At 32.2% G+C, this 22934-nt stretch overlaps 1 protein-coding gene across 1 annotated transcript; it reads left to right on the forward strand.

The window, feature by feature from the left end:
* Positions 1-3444: 3444 nt before the first annotated feature.
* LOC131644458 (uncharacterized) lies at positions 3445-8331 on the forward strand. Its single transcript, XM_058914968.1, has 8 exons — positions 3445-3617; positions 3699-3772; positions 3873-3953; positions 4039-4131; positions 4950-5069; positions 5341-5412; positions 5966-6043; positions 7993-8331. Exons 1-8 carry the CDS (start codon positions 3530-3532, stop codon positions 8182-8184), a joined length of 798 nt encoding a protein of 265 aa, XP_058770951.1. The 5' UTR covers positions 3445-3529; the 3' UTR covers positions 8185-8331.
* Positions 8332-22934: the final 14603 nt, after the last annotated feature.

The raw sequence follows: 22934 nt of genomic DNA on the forward strand, positions 1-22934 counted from the left end.
GATTTTGGAATTGTGACGTTACTCGTATAAGAAAAAGCGGGCGGTGTCTTTTATTTAACCATTTTGAAGGAGAAAATATTTTCTCGTTATAAATTATAGGATACGACTTTGTGAGTATCAACGGTTGATGAGAGTTGCATTCCGATCTCTCGTCATTATTAATTTTTTAAAACTTAGTTAATTTCCATTCCGCGAACAAACCTATTTGCATCGCCTTAGATAGACATCGTAGTAGTAGAGAACAGTAGTTGTCAATTGATATTTGTGAGATCGATAATCTTTTATACTAAATGTGATAAAGCTGTGCATTTGTGGATCTATCCCTATGCAAAACTTCATTTTCCAATTCTGTATTCGAATTTCCAATTACAAGAAAAGGTTAACAATACAAACAATAAGGAACACACTTAGTGGCAGCTGAATGACTTTGTTACTTTTAAGAGTGTGTTTGGATAGAGCATTTTAATGAGGGAAAATAATTTTTTTGAGGGAATTGAAAATGATTTGACCAAAATCCATTGTTTGGATGAAAAATATGGAGAATTGTTAAAATGATGTAAATTTATGAAGTATTTTAATCAAGTTAAACTTAAAGAACTTCAAATGACACCAAAAAGTAAAGAATTTGAAATTGCTCCATAACTTGAGTGTTAAATTGTCTATTATAAATTTTTCTAAATTTGCAAAATGGTCAAATATTTTATTAAAAAAATATAAATTTATCCCAAAATTGCAAATAAGTCCCTAATAATTTTCTAAATTTACAAAAAATGGTCCCTTAAAATTTTCAAAAATTGCAAACCAGTCCTTATTTTTTATATTTCAAACTTGACCCAAAAGTTTTAAAATTGATGAAAATGACCAAAAAAATTTAACAATGAATCATTTTAATACTTCATCCAAACAAAAGAATTTAAAATTGAATGAATTTCAATTGAATCATTTAAATTATTTAGAATTTTAAATTCCTTAAAAATTCTTAATTACCTCATCTAAACACACTCTCAGTGGCAGATACATGTATATATATTTGGGGATCAAGCCCCCTAAAAAAAAATTGAATTTTGATTTAATACTATTATTAAATATTTTTGTCAGCCCCCATAATATTAATTATATCTAATAACTCACACTTATATTTACATACCACAAATTATTCACTTAGTCTCAATCTCTTTCTAATTCATATATATTCTTCATTATTTTTCTCAATATTTAAAGCTTAAATATTTTTATTTGAAGTTCACGTTGATTCTTTTTTTATTCACTGACATTTAATAATTAGCTATTAATACATTTACTTACAACTAATATTTATCATTAAAAAATATTTAAATAACTCACAACTAATAATACTTAGAGATGTCGTTTTTTACTTTAATCAATTTGAATTTTGTCTCATATTTATCTTAAACAATTTACAAATTTTTAAAAAATGTATTTTTTGTTTATCATTTTTATTTAAAAATATATTAAATATTTAATTAATTTTGATATCATACTAAATTAAAATATTACACTTATTTTTTGCCCCCACAAATAAAATTTTCTGGATTCGCCACTGCACACTCTTAGTATTCATCTATACCTATCTATAAAGAGAATACATAGTTTTGGACTGGCCTATTTTTTTCCCCAAAATACCCTTTATTCTCATTTTAATTAATTTTAAATAAAACACAATATAATTAAAAAAAATTGTGTCGTTGTAACTTCCATTCTCAGTACAAGTTACAACTTCATGGGAGTTTCATAACTTCTATTGTTGCACTATAAATCCTATCCATTGATAAATTTTCCATCATTATTATTCCTTCTCAATTTTACATAGATTTTTCTTTTGGGTCTATTAATGCACCACAAAGAATTGGTCCATTAATACATTCTCAATTTACAAATTCAATATGTTAGCAGTGGCCGCAAAACCATTATCTGGTGCAAGTTTTATCTCTTGATTTCAATTTTTGAGGACTAATCAATTTGCATCTTTGTTTCTATTTTTCTCTACTATACATAAATTTATTTCTTTAATTTATATATAATTATATTTATTTTTTTATTTTTTTATTTTGAAAGATGAACCCAAATACAAAGAATTCATCACACTCATAGAGAATCTCTAAAAGTGCCTCTTACGTTTATATATATATATATATATATATATATATATATATATATATATATATATATATATATATATATATATATATATATATATTGTTTTTGTTAGTTTTTTGTATTTTAAATTCATATTCTATTTAATTTTATTCAGATTGTAAATGTTGTTGTGAACAATTGGCTCCAAATCTATTTATTTTGGGATAATATTTTTGTACATGTTGCAATATTGATTCCTATTTTTAGAATGACAAAACATTTCATTAAAAGAGAGAGCAAGAGTTGGGAGAGAAAGTCTCGAGAAAAAAAGATAACGTAGTGTTCAAGAATTTTCACAATTATGTTAATTCTTTTTTCATACAATGTAATACTTAGATATATGATACGTGTCTACACGTAGATGAAATATGTAGCCACTTTTTTATTGGCCCTGTTACAATGTCACATATTTTTTGATATTAGAGAGAAATGATTATCTCTTCCACGAGAGATACTGAACAACCAAAACAGATATAAAATTTAAATTTATTTAAAAATTAATTTTATTTTTAATTGACAACATGAAGGTGATTGTGATAATAGATGAGAGAGACAATTTTATAGACCGTACATAGTTATAAAACAGTTATACAATGAAAATTATTCCATAGTTGGTTACTTGATAAGTGCATGTGTGTATGAGTTTCTCCTCCCCTTGCTTTCCTTTCTTTAATTGCCAATGTAATTTTTAAGTAAATATAGTATTTGGTAAGATAATTTTAGAAAAAAAATAGGTCAGCCTAAATATCTCTACCTCTTTATATATAGTTAAATATTTTTAGCACAAAATTTATTTAATAATTTTAAACTAAGATCAAAATAAAATAAAAAATAGATTTGTATTTTGATGTTGTGCACATAAAAAAGCAGAACAGACTGTCACACGAGGGAGAGAGAGAGATGGGAGAGGGAGAGAGAGGAAGAGGGAGAGGGGGAGAGGGAAGGGGAGAGAGAGATAAAGAGAGGGGAGGGAGAGAGGAAAGGAGAGAGATTGCATACCACAAATTTTACCCAAAAAATTTCATTTACATTTTGACACTGTGTGCATTAAAAAAGCGGATAAACGGGTACGAGAGTGTCTGTTTAGACGCTAGTAGAATACATAAAAAGAAAGTGTGTAACATTTTAACTACCTATCTTAATGGAGGTGACTGTAATTTGTCATAATACTTTCAATAAAAAATTTCATATTCTTCAACACTATTTTTGTCATATAAAAAATATTTGTGTTTTCTTGTTAAAAAAAAAAAATTTGTGTTTCTCTCTTCTCATTTTCCATACATACAAACAAAGGAAGAGAGAGAGACAAGTCACTTATTTCACTTCAACCTCATCCACACAATAAACAACATTTCTCATTTTGTTGAATCGCATGGAAAACGTTCCAGAATCTTCATCGAAGGGGACCAAACGCCGGCGAGCTGAGAGTTCCGATGCCGGAAACACCTCATCATCACTCGGTACACAATCCTCTCCTATCATACACCTCTATTTCTCTTTAATTATAGCTTATATTAATCTCTATTGCATTGATTTTGCAGAGAACGATCTTACATTCACTGATACGCTTATTGCGCTTCGAATCATGCGAGCTCAATTTCCCCAAATTCTCAATGTAACATTTAATTATCTCATTTCTTACTCATTGATAGCTGTGTATTTTTGACTAATTAATTAATCATGATTTAGTTTTGATTATTGATGCTAATTTCTAGGTTTCGGTTGAACCGTTTATATTGAAGTCTCAATTGTATAGCAGTGTGAAGGACAGAACACAAGTGGATAGGGAATTAGAGGTCTGTACTTATTTAAGCTCTTCAATTATGATTGATTAGTTAATGCGGTAATTTGTATTAAGATATATTTGTTTATTTTTTGCAGTCTCTTCGGAGGGATAAAGTGCTTCGCCTTTTTAAATTAAATACTGGACAAGATGATCATGCTGTAATGTTTTTGGATGATTACTTAAAACAGGTTGATTTAATAGTATATACTAACTCTGTATATAGTAATTTGAAATATGGTTTATATTTAAGGAATTTTTTTTTCCTAGAGGTAGTACTAGTAAAAATCCGGGCAGGCGCACGGGTCAATTATTCTGTAACGGCAAACACTGCATTTATATATAACTGCTCATTTGATGTAGTATAATCAACTTAAATTAAGCTTTTGTATGAACTAATGTCAATTGTACTCTAAAAGCAATGTACAATTAGGAGAGATTACGAGGTTAATGGTTTATCTTTTGAATCAAATACATGAAAAGGGTTTATATGATATTAATTGATCCATGTTGCTAACATTGCCTATTTGAAAAATGTTTGGTCATATGGTGTTATGTATTTTGTATACATACATGTGGTCAGTCACAAGAATGTGAGTGGTCTTAGATTTTTATATTAGGTCTAACTCATTATTACAAAATCAGCTTGTAAGGTGAGAATTGCACCCACTTGTACACATATTGTTAGGTCGTCTCTCATCCAATGTGAGACTCTTAACACATGCCTCTCACGCTCAGGTCTGGACATCTAGAGCGTGACTCGAGTTCCCTGATAGAAGAAACCTATAAGAGGTAGCCCAACGAATCTTAGATAAATTTTGATACCAACTGCCCTCATTTTGGATATTTTATTCCATTATAGTTTGAGAGTTTGAGGGCTACCCATGGGGCTTCATATTGGATATTTTACTTCATTTTCTTTCCTTGGTCATTTTAGTATGATCGATTTTAGTTTTGAAGGATTATTCATGAACCATCATGTTTATATTTTCTAATTGTTTATGCATAGATAGATCGTGTTTTTAAAAGAATGGAAGGAAAGACAGGAGCAGGATTTGAAGTTTTTGAGTGGTTCAAAACTCATGTCCTAGATTCAAAGCTGGAAACTGGCATTGAACATCAGGAGCTTGTGAGTAAGATATGCAAACTAAGCATATATTGTTTAATCATTTCCGCTTCTGCTCATTTAACTGTCGACTCATCAGAAATCTTTGTAATCTTGCAAATGTCTGACTTTGGGAGAATGCATACACACAATAAAAAAATATGGCATGTCTACATATATATAGACATATTAAATTCTTACTTTGATTTCAAATCATGTAGGCTGGTCAGACATATGTTTCACAGGATATTTACTAAATGAGTTTTAATGCTGATTGTTGTTCATTTGGATGCAGTGCTCACTTTTGTCACTTGGGGGAAAGGTGAAGGACAATCACATCTCCCTTCTAATTAATGCTGGCGTCCTTGTAAGTGAAATGGGTTGCAGCATTATTCATTTTGTTTGTATTCAAACACTTTTTTTTGAAACTTTCACAACTTCGCATGGAGTTTTTAGATCATATACAAGCCTTTTCAATTTCACTTCCTTTAAATGGTTAAGTAAACTTCATATATTTTTTAACCAACATTTGTGGGCTTTTTCTACATGAAATTATTGATTTATTTAGACATCATTGGAAATCCTTCAAGTGCTCTATTTTGGTCACCATTAACATTGAACTTTGTTAGCTTCATCGAGAATCTTAGCGCCTCTCTCTATCTTATTTCATGCTTCTAAGTCCTACAAGACGATACAAACTTTCCCTTATTATAGAATCCTGCTTATGTTGATTATTTGCCTCTTTAATTTACAACTCCTAGGAATCTTTATCAACACAAGTTTCCCTATTACTTTAACACAGTTTATGTGATTCTTCTGTAGTTTTATTTTATATTGATTATCTCCTCCTTTTTCGTTTCATCCACAATATGTGTATGAATACGTGTTCTTTTTCGTTAATTCCGGTGCATACTTTTCAGACCAGGCAACTTATTGATCCAAACATGTATTGGATAGCAATTCCAAATATTGGCTCACTTCTTAAGGGTCTTGTTCAGGTATGAATATTTGATGTCTACCATGTCTTTATGTTTGGATGCTTGCTATATAGTTCAATCTATATTATTCATGGTCATTGTATAACTTGATAAAAAAGACTAAACACTAACTTATACTTATAGCCATACAAGACTTCTAATCCTAAATAAATAGGGAAAGCAAGAAATAAATCATAATAATAACTAAGTAATATGCTAACTAATCTTGGGAGATAATCTAAAATACTCTAATAGAAACCAGTTCTAGGAGATAGAATCAATCCAATGATATTATTTGTATATTATAAGATATTTTCTAACCTTCCAATATAGAGTAAATTGATAATGTAAGAGAGAAATAGTGCAAGTCTCCAACCCACTCCCACTCCCACAAGCCCCCATCCCTCCCTCCTCTCTCCTTCAGCCTCCGCTGTCTTTGTCAAACCCTCTCTATCATTTTTTCATTTTTGGTTTCCAAGCTGCTCCCTCTGAAGCATATGGACAACTACATTGGGCAGTTCCTTGACTGAATACAAGAGCGCCACTCCCCACGACGCCCATCTGAACTTCAACTTTCGGTGTGTGGCACCTCTAGATTCATTGCCGGAATTCCGCCACCAATAATCCCACATATTTCTGGTTTGTTTCGGTTGATGCTTCCATTAAAGACAGGTTGATCCACGAGTTTCGAGGCCAATGATCGGCAAGGGTCAGGGAGGTGTGTGTCAACATTGGCTATCAGAAGATCCTTCTCAACAAATATGATTGTGTTTTCTATCTATCATTGTTTTTAGTTTTTGCTTTAATGCAGAATTAGAAAATGAAACTAGATCTCATTTTTTTTAATATTTTGGATCACAATGAGTTCGATTTCAAATCACATTTAGAACCAAGTTTTTGTGACATCTTTCATGGAAGATAAAATGTGATTTTTACTCTAGGCATGCTGAATCAAAGTCATATATACTGCTTTTTTTTCCCTGGTTAAGTTGACCAATCCTGCTCAAATCTTTTCGAGAGATTGCAAGAGGTTGTGGCAGTAGAGGGAGTTTGCAGCGTTTCAGGCAGAGGGTGAGGGTAGCCTGGGAGATGGGTGGGGTGGGTGGTGGTAGAAAAGAGATGGGGGAGACCAGAGGAGGTGGCGCCGGTGAAGGTAGAGTGTGGTAGGAGGAAGCATTTTTTGCCCCTCTCGTGTGTCAAATTTTTATGCATCACTTGTAGGTGGTGCATGGTAACCCTCCTATTATTCAAATTTTTATGCATCACTTGTAGGTGGTGCATGGTAACCCTCCTATTATTCATTTGTGTAATATGTTTGATTTTAGTACACGTGCTTCAATTGTTTGTTCAGTACTTGCACATGTTGCTATTTTCTTTTGGGGGCTTTGTACTGGGAAGGAGAAAATCACTAGTGAGAGGCATGGAACTTGATTATATTTGTATTACTTCTTAATTCTGTTAACTAGACCTCAGACATGTCGGAAAGGTGAGTACCCTTGAAATTTAATGCCAGTCTCATGTTTGGATCAGTTTATTTTTGAAAAGCAATTATTCTTTTTGCGAGTTTAACTTGAGAGAGCTTTTGAAAATAAAGAGTGACTATTTTTTCAAAATTAATCTGAAACAAGCATTAAAGTCATACAAATTTCAAGCTCACATGGCCGTAAATATTACGTGAGTTATCAACTGATTGACTCATCATATAGATTACATCCTAATTCTAGTCACTATTAGGTTGAGCTTGAATTGTTAATCACCACTACACATGTGGGCAAATAGAAGTCTATTGCCGGTAATATTTGAAGTAGGAGTATGATTTGGGCAGTCATTACACTTTCAGATTTGTACTTAGTCAGAATGAGAGAGGCCACAGTTATTTTTTTTTTTTCCTTTAAATTGTATAACTTGTGTAATTTGATCTTTAGGTAATATATTTATCATAATGAATTTGTTTTAACTTTGTTGTTCAGGGAAGGAAGGAAATTATTTCCCTTCTCAGCCGACGTCAATATAAGGAGATGATGTTGGCTGTTTTAGAAAAGAAGCGTCTTCGAATGTCCCCACTCGATATGAGATTTCATCTTCGTGATTTGATTGGTTCCGGTCATCTCAGAAGTGACCAGACTCCAGTTGGTATAGTTATCAGAGTATCCAAAGATTAGAGGTCCAGAAAGTCATAGGTTTACTTGCATCCATGAATTGATTTGTCTGCTGCTTTTTACTCTTAATTTGTTTAAGAGTCTTAGTGGCTTATGCTTTGGACAAATAATTGTTATTTTTTATTAATAAATGGATATATAATTGGTATATTACTTCAAATGGCTTTCTAACACGTGAGAGAACTATTTAGAAGAAATATTATATTTTTTCCTTCGAATGGTTAAGAAAAAAGTTTAAGATTCAGCAACTACTTTCAACATCTGTTGACATGGACCAAATGAAGCTAATGTAAGTCTCCTTTCTCAAAGTGCAGTTATATAATTCAATTTCTAGAAACCTTCATGGTTTACCAAAAGGTTTACATTTATCTGTTTTCGAGGTTAAACTTGTTAGAGATATATGCGGAAAATGCATATGAAGAAGTAAAGAAGCAAAACCCGCCCAAGGGACTAACAGAGTTAGTCTTCTGTTAGCTGTTAGGAGGTTAGAAGCTGTTAGAGGTCTGTCTCTAACAGAGTTCTGTTATCTCTCTTACTGCAATGTATATAGATATCAAAATGTTGCAAATTGTATCAGTTAGAGAATTGAGATACTCTTTCACTCTCAGGGAAAACAATTGTAAACTCTTATTGAATATTCAATGCAAATTCAACTTTATCATGGTATCATTCACTGGTTCCGTTCATCTACGCTTCCTTAAACCCTAATCTCGGATCCCTTTTGTTGCTCTTCATCCCCGCAAAGCAACCCTAATCTTCACTGGTTCAAGGTGCAGCAATGGCGTCCATTGAAAATCAAGCTTCAATTGGCCAATCACAAACGCAATCTCACCAAATTCCATCAATCTTCGCGTCTTCAAATTTGAATTCGCACAATGCGTTTGGACCAATGATTTCGATCAAACTACAAGAAAACAACTATTTGCTATGGAATCAACAAGTTGAAGGAGTAATCTTGAAGCAAAAGATGCATCGAATCGTAGTTAATCCACAAATTCCTCAGAAATTCAAGACGGATCAAGATCGTATGACAGGTTACTTTCTCTGAAGAATATGAATCTTGGTTGGTCCAAGATCAAGCTGTGTTCATCCGGTTGCTTTCCACCATCTGTGAATCCGTTCTACCTCGAGTCCTCTCATACAAACATGCATTTGAAGTTTGAGACATGATCCACAAATTCTTCAATGCTCAGCTAAAAGCTAGGGTTCGTCAACTAATAATCGTTCAACATGCCAACTATGTGGCAAATACGAGCATCCAGTCACTAATTGTTGGCATAGGTTTGATGAAACCTTTATGCCACACAACTCTTCAAGCTTCACTGGTGTTGTGAATGAATCTGCTGCAACACAGGGGCAAGCTCAAGGTTCCAACCAAAACACTCAGGCTATGGCAATGATGGCAACTGCTAATCCACAATTAGCTTACACTCAAGAATACTCACTGCCAGCTGAATTGGAGTCACATACATGGTTTGCTGATTCAGGTGCTTCTCACCATCTCACACCTTATGATTCCTTTTTACACAATTCAAAAAGTTATGTAGGTTCTACCAAAGTATATGTTGGCAGTAGTCATACTATTACCATAAAATCCATAGGTTCAGCCCGTTTTCATTCTAAGATTGTACCTCATAAACTATTATTGTTGTCTAATGTATTACATGTTCCCACAATCACAAGAAACTTGTTGTATGTCTCTAAATTCTCTAGGGATAACAATGTCATATTTGAGTTTTTGGCTGATAAATGTTGTGTTAAATCTCAAGATTCTAAACAAATTCTATTTGAGGGATACCTTGATGATAGTGGTTTATACGGCTTTCCCAAGCTACCGTTGGATGCCAAGATCAAAATGCATGAATAACAGCCTATGTATTCCCATTGGTATACAAAGCTTCTCTATTTCTAATTCTACTACAATTAAGCCTAGTAACGTTCTTTCTAGTTTCTTGTGGCATAATCAATCGTCTTGGTCATGCCAATCTTAATTCTGTTAGACAAATATTGAAATTGTATAATATAGCTACTCCAAATAAAGTTGATACTTTTACTTGTAAGTCCTGTAATCTTGGCAAACTCTTAGAATTCATTCTCCATTGTCTACTACGGTTTATTCTAATGCTTTTGATATCATTTATACTGACTTGTGGGGTCCTTCACCCCAACCATCTAGCTCTGTGTTTAGATGTTATGTGGCCTTTGTAGACGGTTCCACAAGGTAGACATGACTATACTTTCTAAAGACAAAATCTGAAACACTTCAAGCTTTCAAATTGTTTCACTTATTTGTCAAGACACAATTCCACACTACAATCAAGTCAGTCCAGTCTGACTTTGGAGGTGAGTACACACCTTTCACAAACTACATAGTTGAGTAAGGCATAAATTATAAACTACTTTTCCCCCACACATCCCATCAAAATGGGAATGTGGAGAGAAAACACAAGCATATAGTAGAAATGAGATTTGCGCTGTTAGCTAATGCATCTATCCCTATCACCTTTTGGGACCATAGTTTTGCTACATGTGTTCACATAATAAATAGACTCCCCTATCCCAATTCACCACAGTTCAACTTACCCTTTCATGCTCTAAATGGGAAAGAACCTGATTACAAGTCTTTAAAGGTCTTTGGGTGTTGTGTTTTCCCTTACTAAGACCTTACAACAAACACAAGATTCAATTTTGAAGCCAACAATGTGTCTATCTTGGTATCTCTCCTCAACATACGGGTTTCAAATGCTTAAGAAAAGAGGGTAGAATATGTATCTCTCTTGAACATGACTTTCCTTTCTCAACTATGTTCCTTAGTAAGTCTGAATCCAACTGTACCAAAATGTCCAAAACTGCACTAGGTTCAACACACACCTTACACTCACATATGTTATATCTAATAGTGGTGTGTCACCTGCTAACACTCAAACAAGGCCAATACCTATGGTTGAATCTCCCAAAAGAAGTGTTTCCATTCCTTTAAATACTATGCCAACTCAGTCTGCCTCAAAAAATCTGCATAGTTAGTCTGCTCCAGTTGTACTATCACAGATTGGTCAAATACCTATGTTGAACCTGACCCTGTTCCCCTGTAAAATATCACTGGTCCAACAAGTTACCTTGAGGGTACTGCACAAAATAACAACAACCATACACTTGACCCTGCTTCCTTACACAACAGCACTGGTTCAGGCAGCTACCCTACGGGTACTGAACAAAATAACAAGGATGCTACCCCTGACCATAGGTCTGGTTCCTCTAATTATCTAGAGAATAATGAAACACTTCAGTCCCTTGTTTCTAATATCAATTGAAGCCTATCTTCACACCAACCCAATGAATTAAATCAACTTCTTATTCAAACTAACAGTCGAAGCACCTCATATACTCAGTCTAACTTACAAACTTATCCAATTTTTATTGAGTCTGACATGTCTATGTCTCCTTCCGTTGGTGTAAGTAGACTTGAACCAGTTATGCCTCTCTTACATAATGATCATTCCATGTTGACTAGGGCCAAAACAGGGAAATCAAAACCCAAGGTATTTGTAGCTCATACTGAAACTGAACCAACAATAGTTAAACAAGCTTTGTCTAAACCAGAATGGGTCAAAGCAATGGAGGCATAAATTGATGCTTTGAAAGCAAATGAAACTTGGACATTAACCACTTTACCTCCACACAGGAAAGCTGTAGGTTGTAAATGACTATTCAAGATAAAAGAAAATCCAGATGGGAGTGTTCAAAAATATAAATCCAGGTTGGTTGCAAAGGGCTAGGAACCAGGGTCTAACTTTGCTGAGATATTCTCACCCGTGGTCAAGCCAACAACAATTAGACTAATACTTACACTTGCCATAACCTACAAATGGGAAATTCAACAGTTAGATGTGAACAATACCTTTCTAAATGGGATACTTCAGGAAGATATCTATATGACTCAACCCCCTGGATTTGTTCATCCTAAGAAGACTCTTGTGTGCAAACTTCAAAAAGCTCTATATGGCCTTAAACAGGCGCCACGAGCACGATATGAAAAGCTAACTCAATCTCTTATTCAATTTGGATTCAGTCACTCTAAGTGTGATCATTCACTCTTTGTATACTCCAACCAAGGTGTTTCTTTATATGTACTTATATATGTGGATGATGATATTTTGATTACAGATTCTAGTCCCACACTCATCCACAGTCTAATTGAAAAACTAAAAAACTTTGCTCTGAAGAAACTTGGCAGACCCTTATATTTCTTAGGTATAAAAGTCAAAACTCAGAGCAATGACTCATTGCTACTTACACAAGCTAAATACATAAAGGATCTATTGGCCAAGACAAAAATGGAAAATGCTAATGGGGTTCCTACACCCATGCTTAGCACATGTAAGCTAAGCAAACATGGTTCCCCAGCCTTTTCTGATCTGCATCTATACAGGTCGATTGTTGATGCCTTACAGTATGTAACCTTAACAAGACCTGACATTACTTTTAGTGTTAACAAAGCATGTCAGTTCACGGCCTCCCCGTTGAACACTCATTGGTATGCAGTTAGAAGGATTCTTAGATATCCGAGTGGTACATTACATTATGGTTTACTGTTGTCTCCTTCGATTTCTGCTCAAGTTTTCTCTCATGGCCTACAATGATTCCGACTAGGCAAGTGACCCAGATGATCGCAAATCCACTTATGGTACATGTATATTTTTGGGTCCAAATTTAACTTCTCGGAGTTCTAAGAAACAATCCTTGATTGCTTGATCCTGCACTGAGGCCGAATATCGTGCCCTTGCTCACTCTACCTTAGAACTTTTGTGGTTGGAATCTTTATTGTTTGAGCTTGGTGTTTCTTTCTATACACCAACTCTGCTCTGTGACAATTTAAGCGCAGTGCTAGTGTCTCATAATCCTATGTTACACGCTAGGACTAAACATATAGAATTAGATATACATTTTGTAAGGGAAATGGTTGTAGCCAAGAAACTTCAGATTCAACTTGTTCCGCCTGCAGCTTAGATTGCTGATACCTTAACAAAGCCACTTGGGTCTGCAGTGTTTCAGGACCTGCATTCCAAACTTAAAAGTGCATTGTGAAACACACTCCCCTTGAGCTTGATGAGGGATGTTAGAGATATATGTGAAAAATGCATATGAAGAAGAAAAGAAGTAAAAGCCTGCTCAAGGCACTAACATAGTTAGTCTTCTGTTACCTGTTAGGAGTCTATTAGGTGGTTAGAAGCTATTAGAGGCTTGTCTCTAATAGAGTTTTGTTATCTCTCTTACTGCAATGCATATAAATATCGAAATGCGGCAGATTGTATCAGTTAGGGAATTGAGATAGTCTTTCACTCTCAATGAAAACAATTGTAAACTCTCTCAATGAATAATCAATACAAATTTAACTTTAACACAACTTAATTGTAGCAATCTTCTGACCAGAATCCATGCTTTCACAACGTTTACAACAAACGAGGAGTACTTACATTATTTTTTTCAATCAAGCAATGATATATTAATTCAAAAACAGCCGTGTTAGGTGGTTATAAGCTATTAGAGGTTTGTCTCTAATAGAGTTTTGTTATCTCTCTTACTGCAATGCGTATAAATATCGAAACACCGCAGATTATATCAATTAGAGAATTAAGATACTCTTTCACTCTCGGTGAAAACAACTGTAAACTCTCTCAATGAATTATTTAATGCAAATTTAACTTTATCAAAACTGCAATCGTCTAACTAGAATCCATGCTTTCATAAAGTATATAACAAATGAGGAATATTTACATTTTTTTTGAATCAAGAAATGATATATTAATTCAGAAACAGCTATCGACAACGTGATAAAAAAATATCCAACCCTCAAAATGGAGAAAAAAAAGAAACCAAAAAGGCTAAATTAGACTAACATGAAAGGAGCAATTTACTCTATAAACTTAAGGTTAGTCTATCCTCTTCTATAAACTATAGTATTGATAATTATTTACCTTATTTTCAAAACACGCATCATTTTTATAATTTCAAATGGCATAGACAGTTTCAGCTACAACACTTTCAAAAGTTGACCGTTGCGCTAGTTTGAAATTCTGATCACTTCAATTCCTCTTCCCACTTAATATACACAATTATATTTCAAAAGTTGAAAAATTTAGTAAATGGTACATTTTGAAGACCAATTCACTTAAATTATGTGCAAAATTTTGACCAAGGAAAGAAATATTTGCAGCAATATACGATATTTTATTTAAATATTGAATTAGAAAAATGTAAGATTAATAGTTGTTTTTGGTGGAGAAAGAAATATTTGCAACAATATTTGATATTTTATTAAGAAATTGAATCAGAATAATATAAGATGAATACTTATCATTATTTTAAAAATAAATACGCTGAATAAATATTTGTCCTTAATAAATATTAAAAAAATATAGGATACATATTTATCATTGATATAAATAAAATACATTTTAATTATTTGCTATTCAATAATATAACAAGAAATCGGGGACATATTTGTTTTTCAAAATAAATGAACAAATAAAGAAAATATGTGTTTTTGATATATATATATATATATATATATATATATATATATATATATATATATATATATATATATATATATATATATATATATATATATATATATATATATATATATAATTGTAATAATATGTTACTTATTTTTAAATGTATATTTATTTACTTAAATGTATTTTATATTTTCCATTTTCTAATGCTTAATATAATAATATTTATAACAAACTCGTGTAATTGTAAGAGTGTTTGATTAGTGACACTTTTTCTTTTTATTTTTAAATAAGAAAATTTTGTATATGTCAATGAGAAATTTATTTAGACTAATTATTATTTGATTCATATAAATTTTGTTGTGGGGGAGAAATTAAATCTTATATCAGAGTAAATTAATGATATTTTTGTATATTATATAAATTAATTCATCAAACATAAAAACAAAGACAACTAAATAATAACAAAGGATAGTTTTTACAAATTCTTTTATAAAAGTATATTCAATTCCAAAAGGGTTGGATAGTGGGCAGTTCGAGGTCAAACTCAACCCATTCCCAATCAAAACGTATATTTTAAAAATTTGAAAAACAACCATTTTTATTTGAGTTCAAAAAGTGTTGAATTTCTTTTTCGTCTCATAATAAACTAAATAGTTATAAAAACAAATATACATAACAAAATGCAGTGAACAACATGATAACAAAGAGAGAGGAGAGAGATCCAATAAATTTTTGTGCTAAATGATTTTAAAGGATAAAATAATTTAAAGAATGGTAAATAAGATAAAAGTATTGTACGTGAAAATAAAAATAGGGTATTGTAAAGACAATTTCTAGATTTTCATTCTTATAGCCAATTTATAGAATTGAGAATTTGAGAAAATATGGTTAGAAAACATATAATGAATTCTATTTTGCATTAGAGTTTAGTGTGAATGGGTTATATTTTTCATGCACATTGTGTTTGTCATTGATACGAAATTGTTCTACTAGGGTTAAGGTGAGATTTGTGTGAATCATAATTTTGTTGTTTCTTTATTAGTTTTGTGCCATTGATGTTAACTTCAAATTCTAATTAGTGGTTGCATATGAAATGTTGAGTTTTTGTGCAGTTATAGGGAAGCATGAGTAATGAGGATTAGTATCTAGAATTTGAATGTTGGGTACATGCTTTTAATGTTGGGTACATGCTTGCTTTCTCATGTTGGATCTTAGTCCTTAGGAAATGGTCGTAGTATAGGTTTATGGCGAAATTTATGAATAATAAATTTGTTATTATTTTATGAAGTTAAAGGTAGTGCACTGACAGTGTAAAATAATTTTACATTATCATTTCAAATGAGATTCATCAATCATCCAATTGATTTAAATATGTCTTTAAATATTGTCCCTTATCTTTTATACTAATCACATATATTTGTGTCTTGATTTTCTAATATATCAATTGCAAGTATCTATTCAGTATTTATTTTTCAGAATTGCTATCTTGACATCAATATTAACACCACACCGTATCAATACTATTATACATACTAAACAATAATAATATAATATTAAAATCAGATTTTACATTTTCATATCTCTCTCTCTCTCTCTCTCTCTCTCTCTCTCTCTCTCTCTCTCTCTCTCTCTCTCTCTCTCTCTCTCTCTCTCTCTCTCTCTCTCTCTCTCTCTCTCTCTCCACACACACACATTGTTATCTTCACCTTCTTCCTTTTTTTTCTCCCGCCCTATCACCCATTTTCCAACACTTAATCAACTATTTTCTGCAACTTTTATAATCAACAATGGAGTGAAATTTTATAATCCCTAAGTTTTTTTAAGCCATTATAGTTTTATCCTTGGAATGATATCATTCTTAATATTTGTACTCATATGTGGTATTGTTTATGTTGAAAGATGGATAAAGAATTTTCAAAAAAATTTCTCATGTCAGGGCATTGATTAACCAATGTATACACACCATTAACCGAGTTTGTACACACCAATAACCGATTTTGTTTACTTTTGATTGATGACATATTTTTATTCATGATTTCTTATGAACCATATTATGAAATGTATTGCCCAACTTGTTTCACACCATTAACCAACTATATAATAAAGAATGTTATAAAGTTTTACTCAGGTCTGTGTGTTTATTAACCAATGCATACTCATCATTAACCAAGTTGTTACACATTATTAACCAAATTTGTTAAACATCTAATTAATATACTTTGTGCAGTTTTGGTGTCATACGTCCTGCCACAATTGAAACATAATGGAAAGATCAAACAATTTGGTTTGTGATAGTACTCAAGGGGAAGATGTAGAAGTTGATTATGATAATGGTAATGATGATGATGATGATTCACATTGGATTCATGCTATTGGGATGTGTTTTTCATGTGTAGAGGAAGTTAAAACATATTATAAAGAGTATGCTTTGAAAAAGGGGTTTGGATGGAGGATCACATCATCGAAAAAGGGAGAAGATAAAGAGCTCAACTACCTTATACTTGCATGTTCAAGAGAGGGGTTCAACGTTTCTAAAATTTCATCTACGTTAAAGACACTACCGTGTAGGGCGAAAAATTAGTTTATATTAAATTGAAAGAAGATGGTTTGTGGTACATTACAAGATATGAATATAACCATTCCCATGAGACCAGCCCTACAAAGGCAAGATTGTTCAAGGCTAACAAGAAAATGAACTTACATGTAAGGAGAACAATCCAAATTAATGATGATGTCAGAGTAAGGATTAACAAGACATTCCAATCGCTTGTTAAAGATGCAGAAGGGCATGAAAATATTCCTTTTTGTGAAAAAGACGTGAGGAAGTATGTTAACAAGGAACGACGTGCAATTGGAAAAAAAGGTGATGTGGTAAGGCCTTGATAAGTTATTTTTGTAAAATGACTTTGTGCCTAGATAAGTGGTTGAGATCTATAACAAACATTAAAAAATGTATCTTAAAATTTGAACATAGAAACTGATGCTATAAAGTTATTAAATTTTTATACCTGCAAGATGGCAGATTTAAATGTCTTTGTGCCTTGTTTTTCCCTCTTTCAACATTCATGAAGACTCACATAAACTAGCAACCAAAAAGTTATAAACAACAAGACCCCAATTATATTGATCAAGCGAATTTAAATCATCTAATTATTTAATAAATCCCGTAAATACAATACTTCCTATTTTGGGAAAATAGAAATCGACAAATGCTAGTAATATGTAGGGTATAGCAAAATTAACTAATCTAATTTTATGGACGTAAAGTTCTTTCTCAATATTCAAAATTGTTACCTCAGCCCCTTTAAATAGACCTAAATTTTCACATTGTTGGTCTTCTTTAACTACTAGGGACTCACCAATAGTAGACATCCCAAGAGAAAAACAAACATCAACTGGAGTAAAGGGAACTATCCTATCCCTAACCCTAAACCCCCTGCTGCGTGCATCCCATCGACTTACAAATTCCCATAACATATCACCTAAGATTGAGATGTTATTTGATATATCCAACGCCCACTTGAATGGGGTGCATTTGATTTTGGCACGTTGACCAGGTGTTAACTTCTCGTTGATATTGCTCAACCTAAATGGCATACAACTATGCCTCATTCGTACTATACGTAATGGAAAAATTAGTTAATTTCATTGATAAATAAAATGCAAAAACAAAAATATAATTACTTAGATGTCATACTTACTTTAATTTCGGTTTAATTTTTTGAGGATGCCGTGTTTAAACAGTGTATAACTCAAGCTGATAAATCCTAACCCTTATTCCTACAACAATAGAAAAAATAAATGGTTTACTCAATACCAAACAGAAAATAATGTAGTGAACATATCAAACTCTCTTTCAACAATAATGCTTATGGTTGATTTGCGAACATATCAAACTCTTCTTCAACAATAGAGCCAAAGAATTTTGTGAACATATCAAACTCTCTTTCAAAGTTTCAATTTCTCTCTTTCAACAACAAAAATGTGTATTTTGTGAGAGAAGAAAACGACACCGGAGAAATTGCAAAGAAAGAGAACGACACCGAAGAAATTGAATAACTAACCTTAGAGAGAAGAAAGGGTCGGAACTGGATCGAGAGGGAGAGCATCGATCGAGAGCGTCAGTTTTGGATCTAAGAGAGAGATAGCGTGAGCGGCCGCTTCAACTTTTCCCTTGCTGCAAATTTTCCACTCGGTTTCTCTGTTTCCTGTGAAATGATTGTGTGGTTGGTGGGTAAACCTAAAAGTCAAAACGAAATGACGAAACTACCATTACTAATTTGATGAATTACGAAAATACCAATATATTTATACGACACAATGTAACTTAGGGTGTCAACATATCATTTTTATTTATTTTTATATTAATTTCTCTTAACTATTTTTTATAATGCATCAATATTCTTCTAAGTATAAAATATATCGTGATTTTTCTTACAAAAATAAAAAATTATTCAATTGATTAAGAACAAAACACGTCCTTCGTGTATCATCGTGTTTAAATTATCCATTCCAATAGTTTCTTAAATGTCTGGTGTTTCTAAAAAAATAATAATGTACAAAATCATTTGGATTTGATCCGCCTCGTTAAAACCCTTACCAGGAAAATCCAGTGGGACAAAACCATGGTGAAGGGAAAAAGAGTGTATAACATATTTATTTCTCTCCCTCAGGCATACATTTATATGTGAGACGATATTCTTTGTAGTTAGGGGTGTTCGCAGTGCGGTTTGGGCGATTTTGACGCTAAAAATCATCTGAACCGCAAAAGAAAAAATGTGCGGTTCGGTTTGGTTTGGTTGACTTCTAGAAATAAAACCGAACCAAACCAAACCAAACTAATGCGGTTTGGATTGGTTTGGATTGGTTCGGTTGGTTCGGTTTGTTACAAAAAGTTTATTCAGTCATACATACACATATAGAGGAAAATATAATTTTGTGTTTAATCGTTCATACATTACCATAAAAAGTTTATAATTGTCAAAATAAGTTTATAATTTGATACATAAAAATGTTCTTACAGTTTTATATTAGGTCTAAAGAATGATATACATGAAATTACATTCGTAAATAAATATTATACAAAGAAAACGATAAAATATATTTTGTCAAAATAGAATTTATAAATGAATAATATTTTGTTTTTTGATGATATATAAATTAAAATAAATATCATACGAAGAATATGATAAAATATACACATAATATAAGTTGATTTCTCTAAAAAAATTAAAGAAATATATATTGGTTGGTAAGATTTTGTAACATAATGCAATTTGGTTCGGTTTGCAAAATACAAGAAAATGGCCCAAACACATCCGAACCAAACGCGGTTTTTTGCGGTTTTGGTTTGGTTTGGTTTTGCAGTTTTCTATTGGGCTGGTTCGGTTTTGAACACCCCTATTTGTAGTAGTTGCTTAAAATTTCTTCTTCAAAGTGACTTCATGTAGTGTTAATAGTTATGTAGGATTTGATGAAGTTGTTGCCATGAGTTGTTTCATAGATCTCTAAGAAATAGATGTACCATCACATGTAAACAAATAACATGTTTTTGATCTATCATTGCGAGGATCTGACAAGTAACTTACATCTCTAAGATAACGAAGTATATGTTTGACTCTGTTCCAATGTCTTCGTGTAGGTGAATATGTTTGACCACAAATGATATATCAATACATGTATAATTAGCAAGGTACATTAGGGCTCCAATTGCACTAAAATATGGTACTTCAGGACTAAACAATTTTTCATCATTTTCTTGAGGACTAAAAGGATCTTTCTCTACATCTAATGATATAACAACCATTGGAGTAGACAACAGATGAGATTTGTCCATATAGAAGCGTTTCAACACTTTTCTATATAACCTTCCTGATGTATAAATGTTCCATTGTCCAAATTCTTAAATTGTAAGCCTAGACATAAATTTGTTTTTCTTAGGTCCCTCATCTCAAACTCTTTCTTTAAGCAATTTATAGCCTTTTGAAGCTCTTTAGGAGTTCCAATAATATTTATGTCATCCACATAGGCAACTATTACTACAAATTATTTTCCATATTCTTTTATGAAAATACAAGGGCAAATTGAGTTATTTGTATATTCATCCTTTAGCAAATATTCACTGATGCGATTATACCACATTCGTCCATATTGTTTCAACCCATAGAGAGACTTGTTCAATTTGATGGAGTAGTTTTCTCGAGATCCAAAATTACGTGCCTCTGGTATATTGAACCCTTCAGGGAGTTTCATGTAAATGTCACTATTAAGTGAACCATACAGACAATCTGTTACAACATCCATCATGTGCAAATTAAGCCCTTCACGTGCTACAAGACTTATTAAATATTGAAAAGTGCTTGCATCTATTACAAGTGAATATTTATCATCGAAATTAATTTCGGGTCTTTGCAAAAATCATTGAATGATAAGTCGATCTTTGTATCTCATAATTTCATTATTTTCGTTTTGTTTTCGCACAAAATTCCATTTGTATCCAACTGGCTTCACACCTTGAGGTGTTTGAACTACAGGTGCAAACACTTGTCTCTTGTGAAGTAAGTTTAATTCTGCTTGAGTTGCATATTTACAATCCTTACTTAGTGTACAAACTTTAATAAACGTTGATTCATGATCCTCTTTGTCATTTATCACATTTAGCGCTATATTGTATGAAAATATCATCAATGTCGACTTCGACTCTGTTTGGTAAAAATAACGGCTGGGTGATAAGCTAGCTGATAGCTTATAGCTTATGGCTGATGGTTGATAGCTTATAGCTTGTAGCTGATGGCTGATGACTGATAGCTAATAAGCTAATTAAAGTGTTTGGTAAAATTAGCGGTTTAACTAGCTGATAAATGTAAAATGACATTAAAAGGTATTTTTTTAATTAATAATTAAATGTATACTTAAAACAATTAAAATTTATAAGGGTAATAATGGAAGAAAAAATGATAAGCTTTAAGCTAAAACGTTATTTAAAATAGCGTTTGGAAAATAAGCTATAAGTTAGTAAAATAAGTTATAAGCTCGTGATGAAAGACTGTTACCAAACACGTATTTTATTATCATACTAGCTTTTAAGCTATAAGCTATAAGTTATAAGCTCAAAATTGAGCTTTCCAAACAGAGCCTTCATGTCAGTTCCAATGTATTCCATTATGGACATAATTAATCAATATCTATTTATTTTCATAAGTTTCAGGTACCTGATCAATCTCTTCTAGAGATATAACGTTTATTATGTCTAAAGATTCTTTTAGATTTTTTATATCCTCAGTTGGGCCATATTTATTCTTAGCTCCCTTTATTTTTCGATGATTTTTATCTTTGGAAACGTTTCAGACGTGGTTGAGACTAATTGGATTGTCCAGCAGGAATATCAATTTTTATTGGAGCATTAACAATTGGTATATATGATTTAGTCACACCTTTTGGACTAGTGAATGCATTTGGTAATTGATTTGCTAAGTTTTGCAGCTGAATTATCTTTTGTACTTCTAGTTCACATTGTTTTGTTCGAGGATCAATATGAGATAATGATTACTCATTCCAACTGATCTCCTTTTCCAACTTCTTATTCTCTCTCCTAATGCTGGAAAATTTGATTCATCAAAATGATAATCAGCAAAACGAGCAGTGAATAAATCTCTTGTTGTTGGTTCAAGGTACTTACGATAGATGGAGATTTATATCCAACATATATTCCCATCCTAATTTGAGGACCCATCTTATTGTGTTGGGGTATATAAATTGGGACATACACTGCACATCCAAAAATTCTTAGATGAGAAATATTATATTCTTTACCAAAAACTAATTGTAAAGGGAAAGAGGTGTGGTAACTTGTTGGCTGATGTGAATAAACTTTGCAGCATGAAAAATTGCATATCCCTAAGCAGAAACTGGGAGTTTGCATCTCCTAATAAGCAGTCTTGCAATTAATTTCATATGTTTAATAAATGATTCTGCAAGTCCATTTTGTGTATGAACATGTGCTACTAGGTGCTCAATGCAAATTTCAGTAGACATACAATACTCATTAAATGCTTGAGATGAAAATTCTATAGCATTATCAAGACGCATTTTCTTGTCAGGATAATCGGGGAAATGAGCTCTTATTCGAATAAGTCGAGCTAGCAATCTCGCAAATGCCTTGTTGCGAGTTGACAATAAACAAACATGTGACCATCTAGTTGATGCATCAACTAAAACCATAAAATATCTATA

Source organism: Vicia villosa, linkage group LG1 (assembly GCF_029867415.1).
Source record: "Vicia villosa cultivar HV-30 ecotype Madison, WI linkage group LG1, Vvil1.0, whole genome shotgun sequence".
Lineage (NCBI taxonomy): Eukaryota > Viridiplantae > Streptophyta > Magnoliopsida > Fabales > Fabaceae > Vicia > Vicia villosa.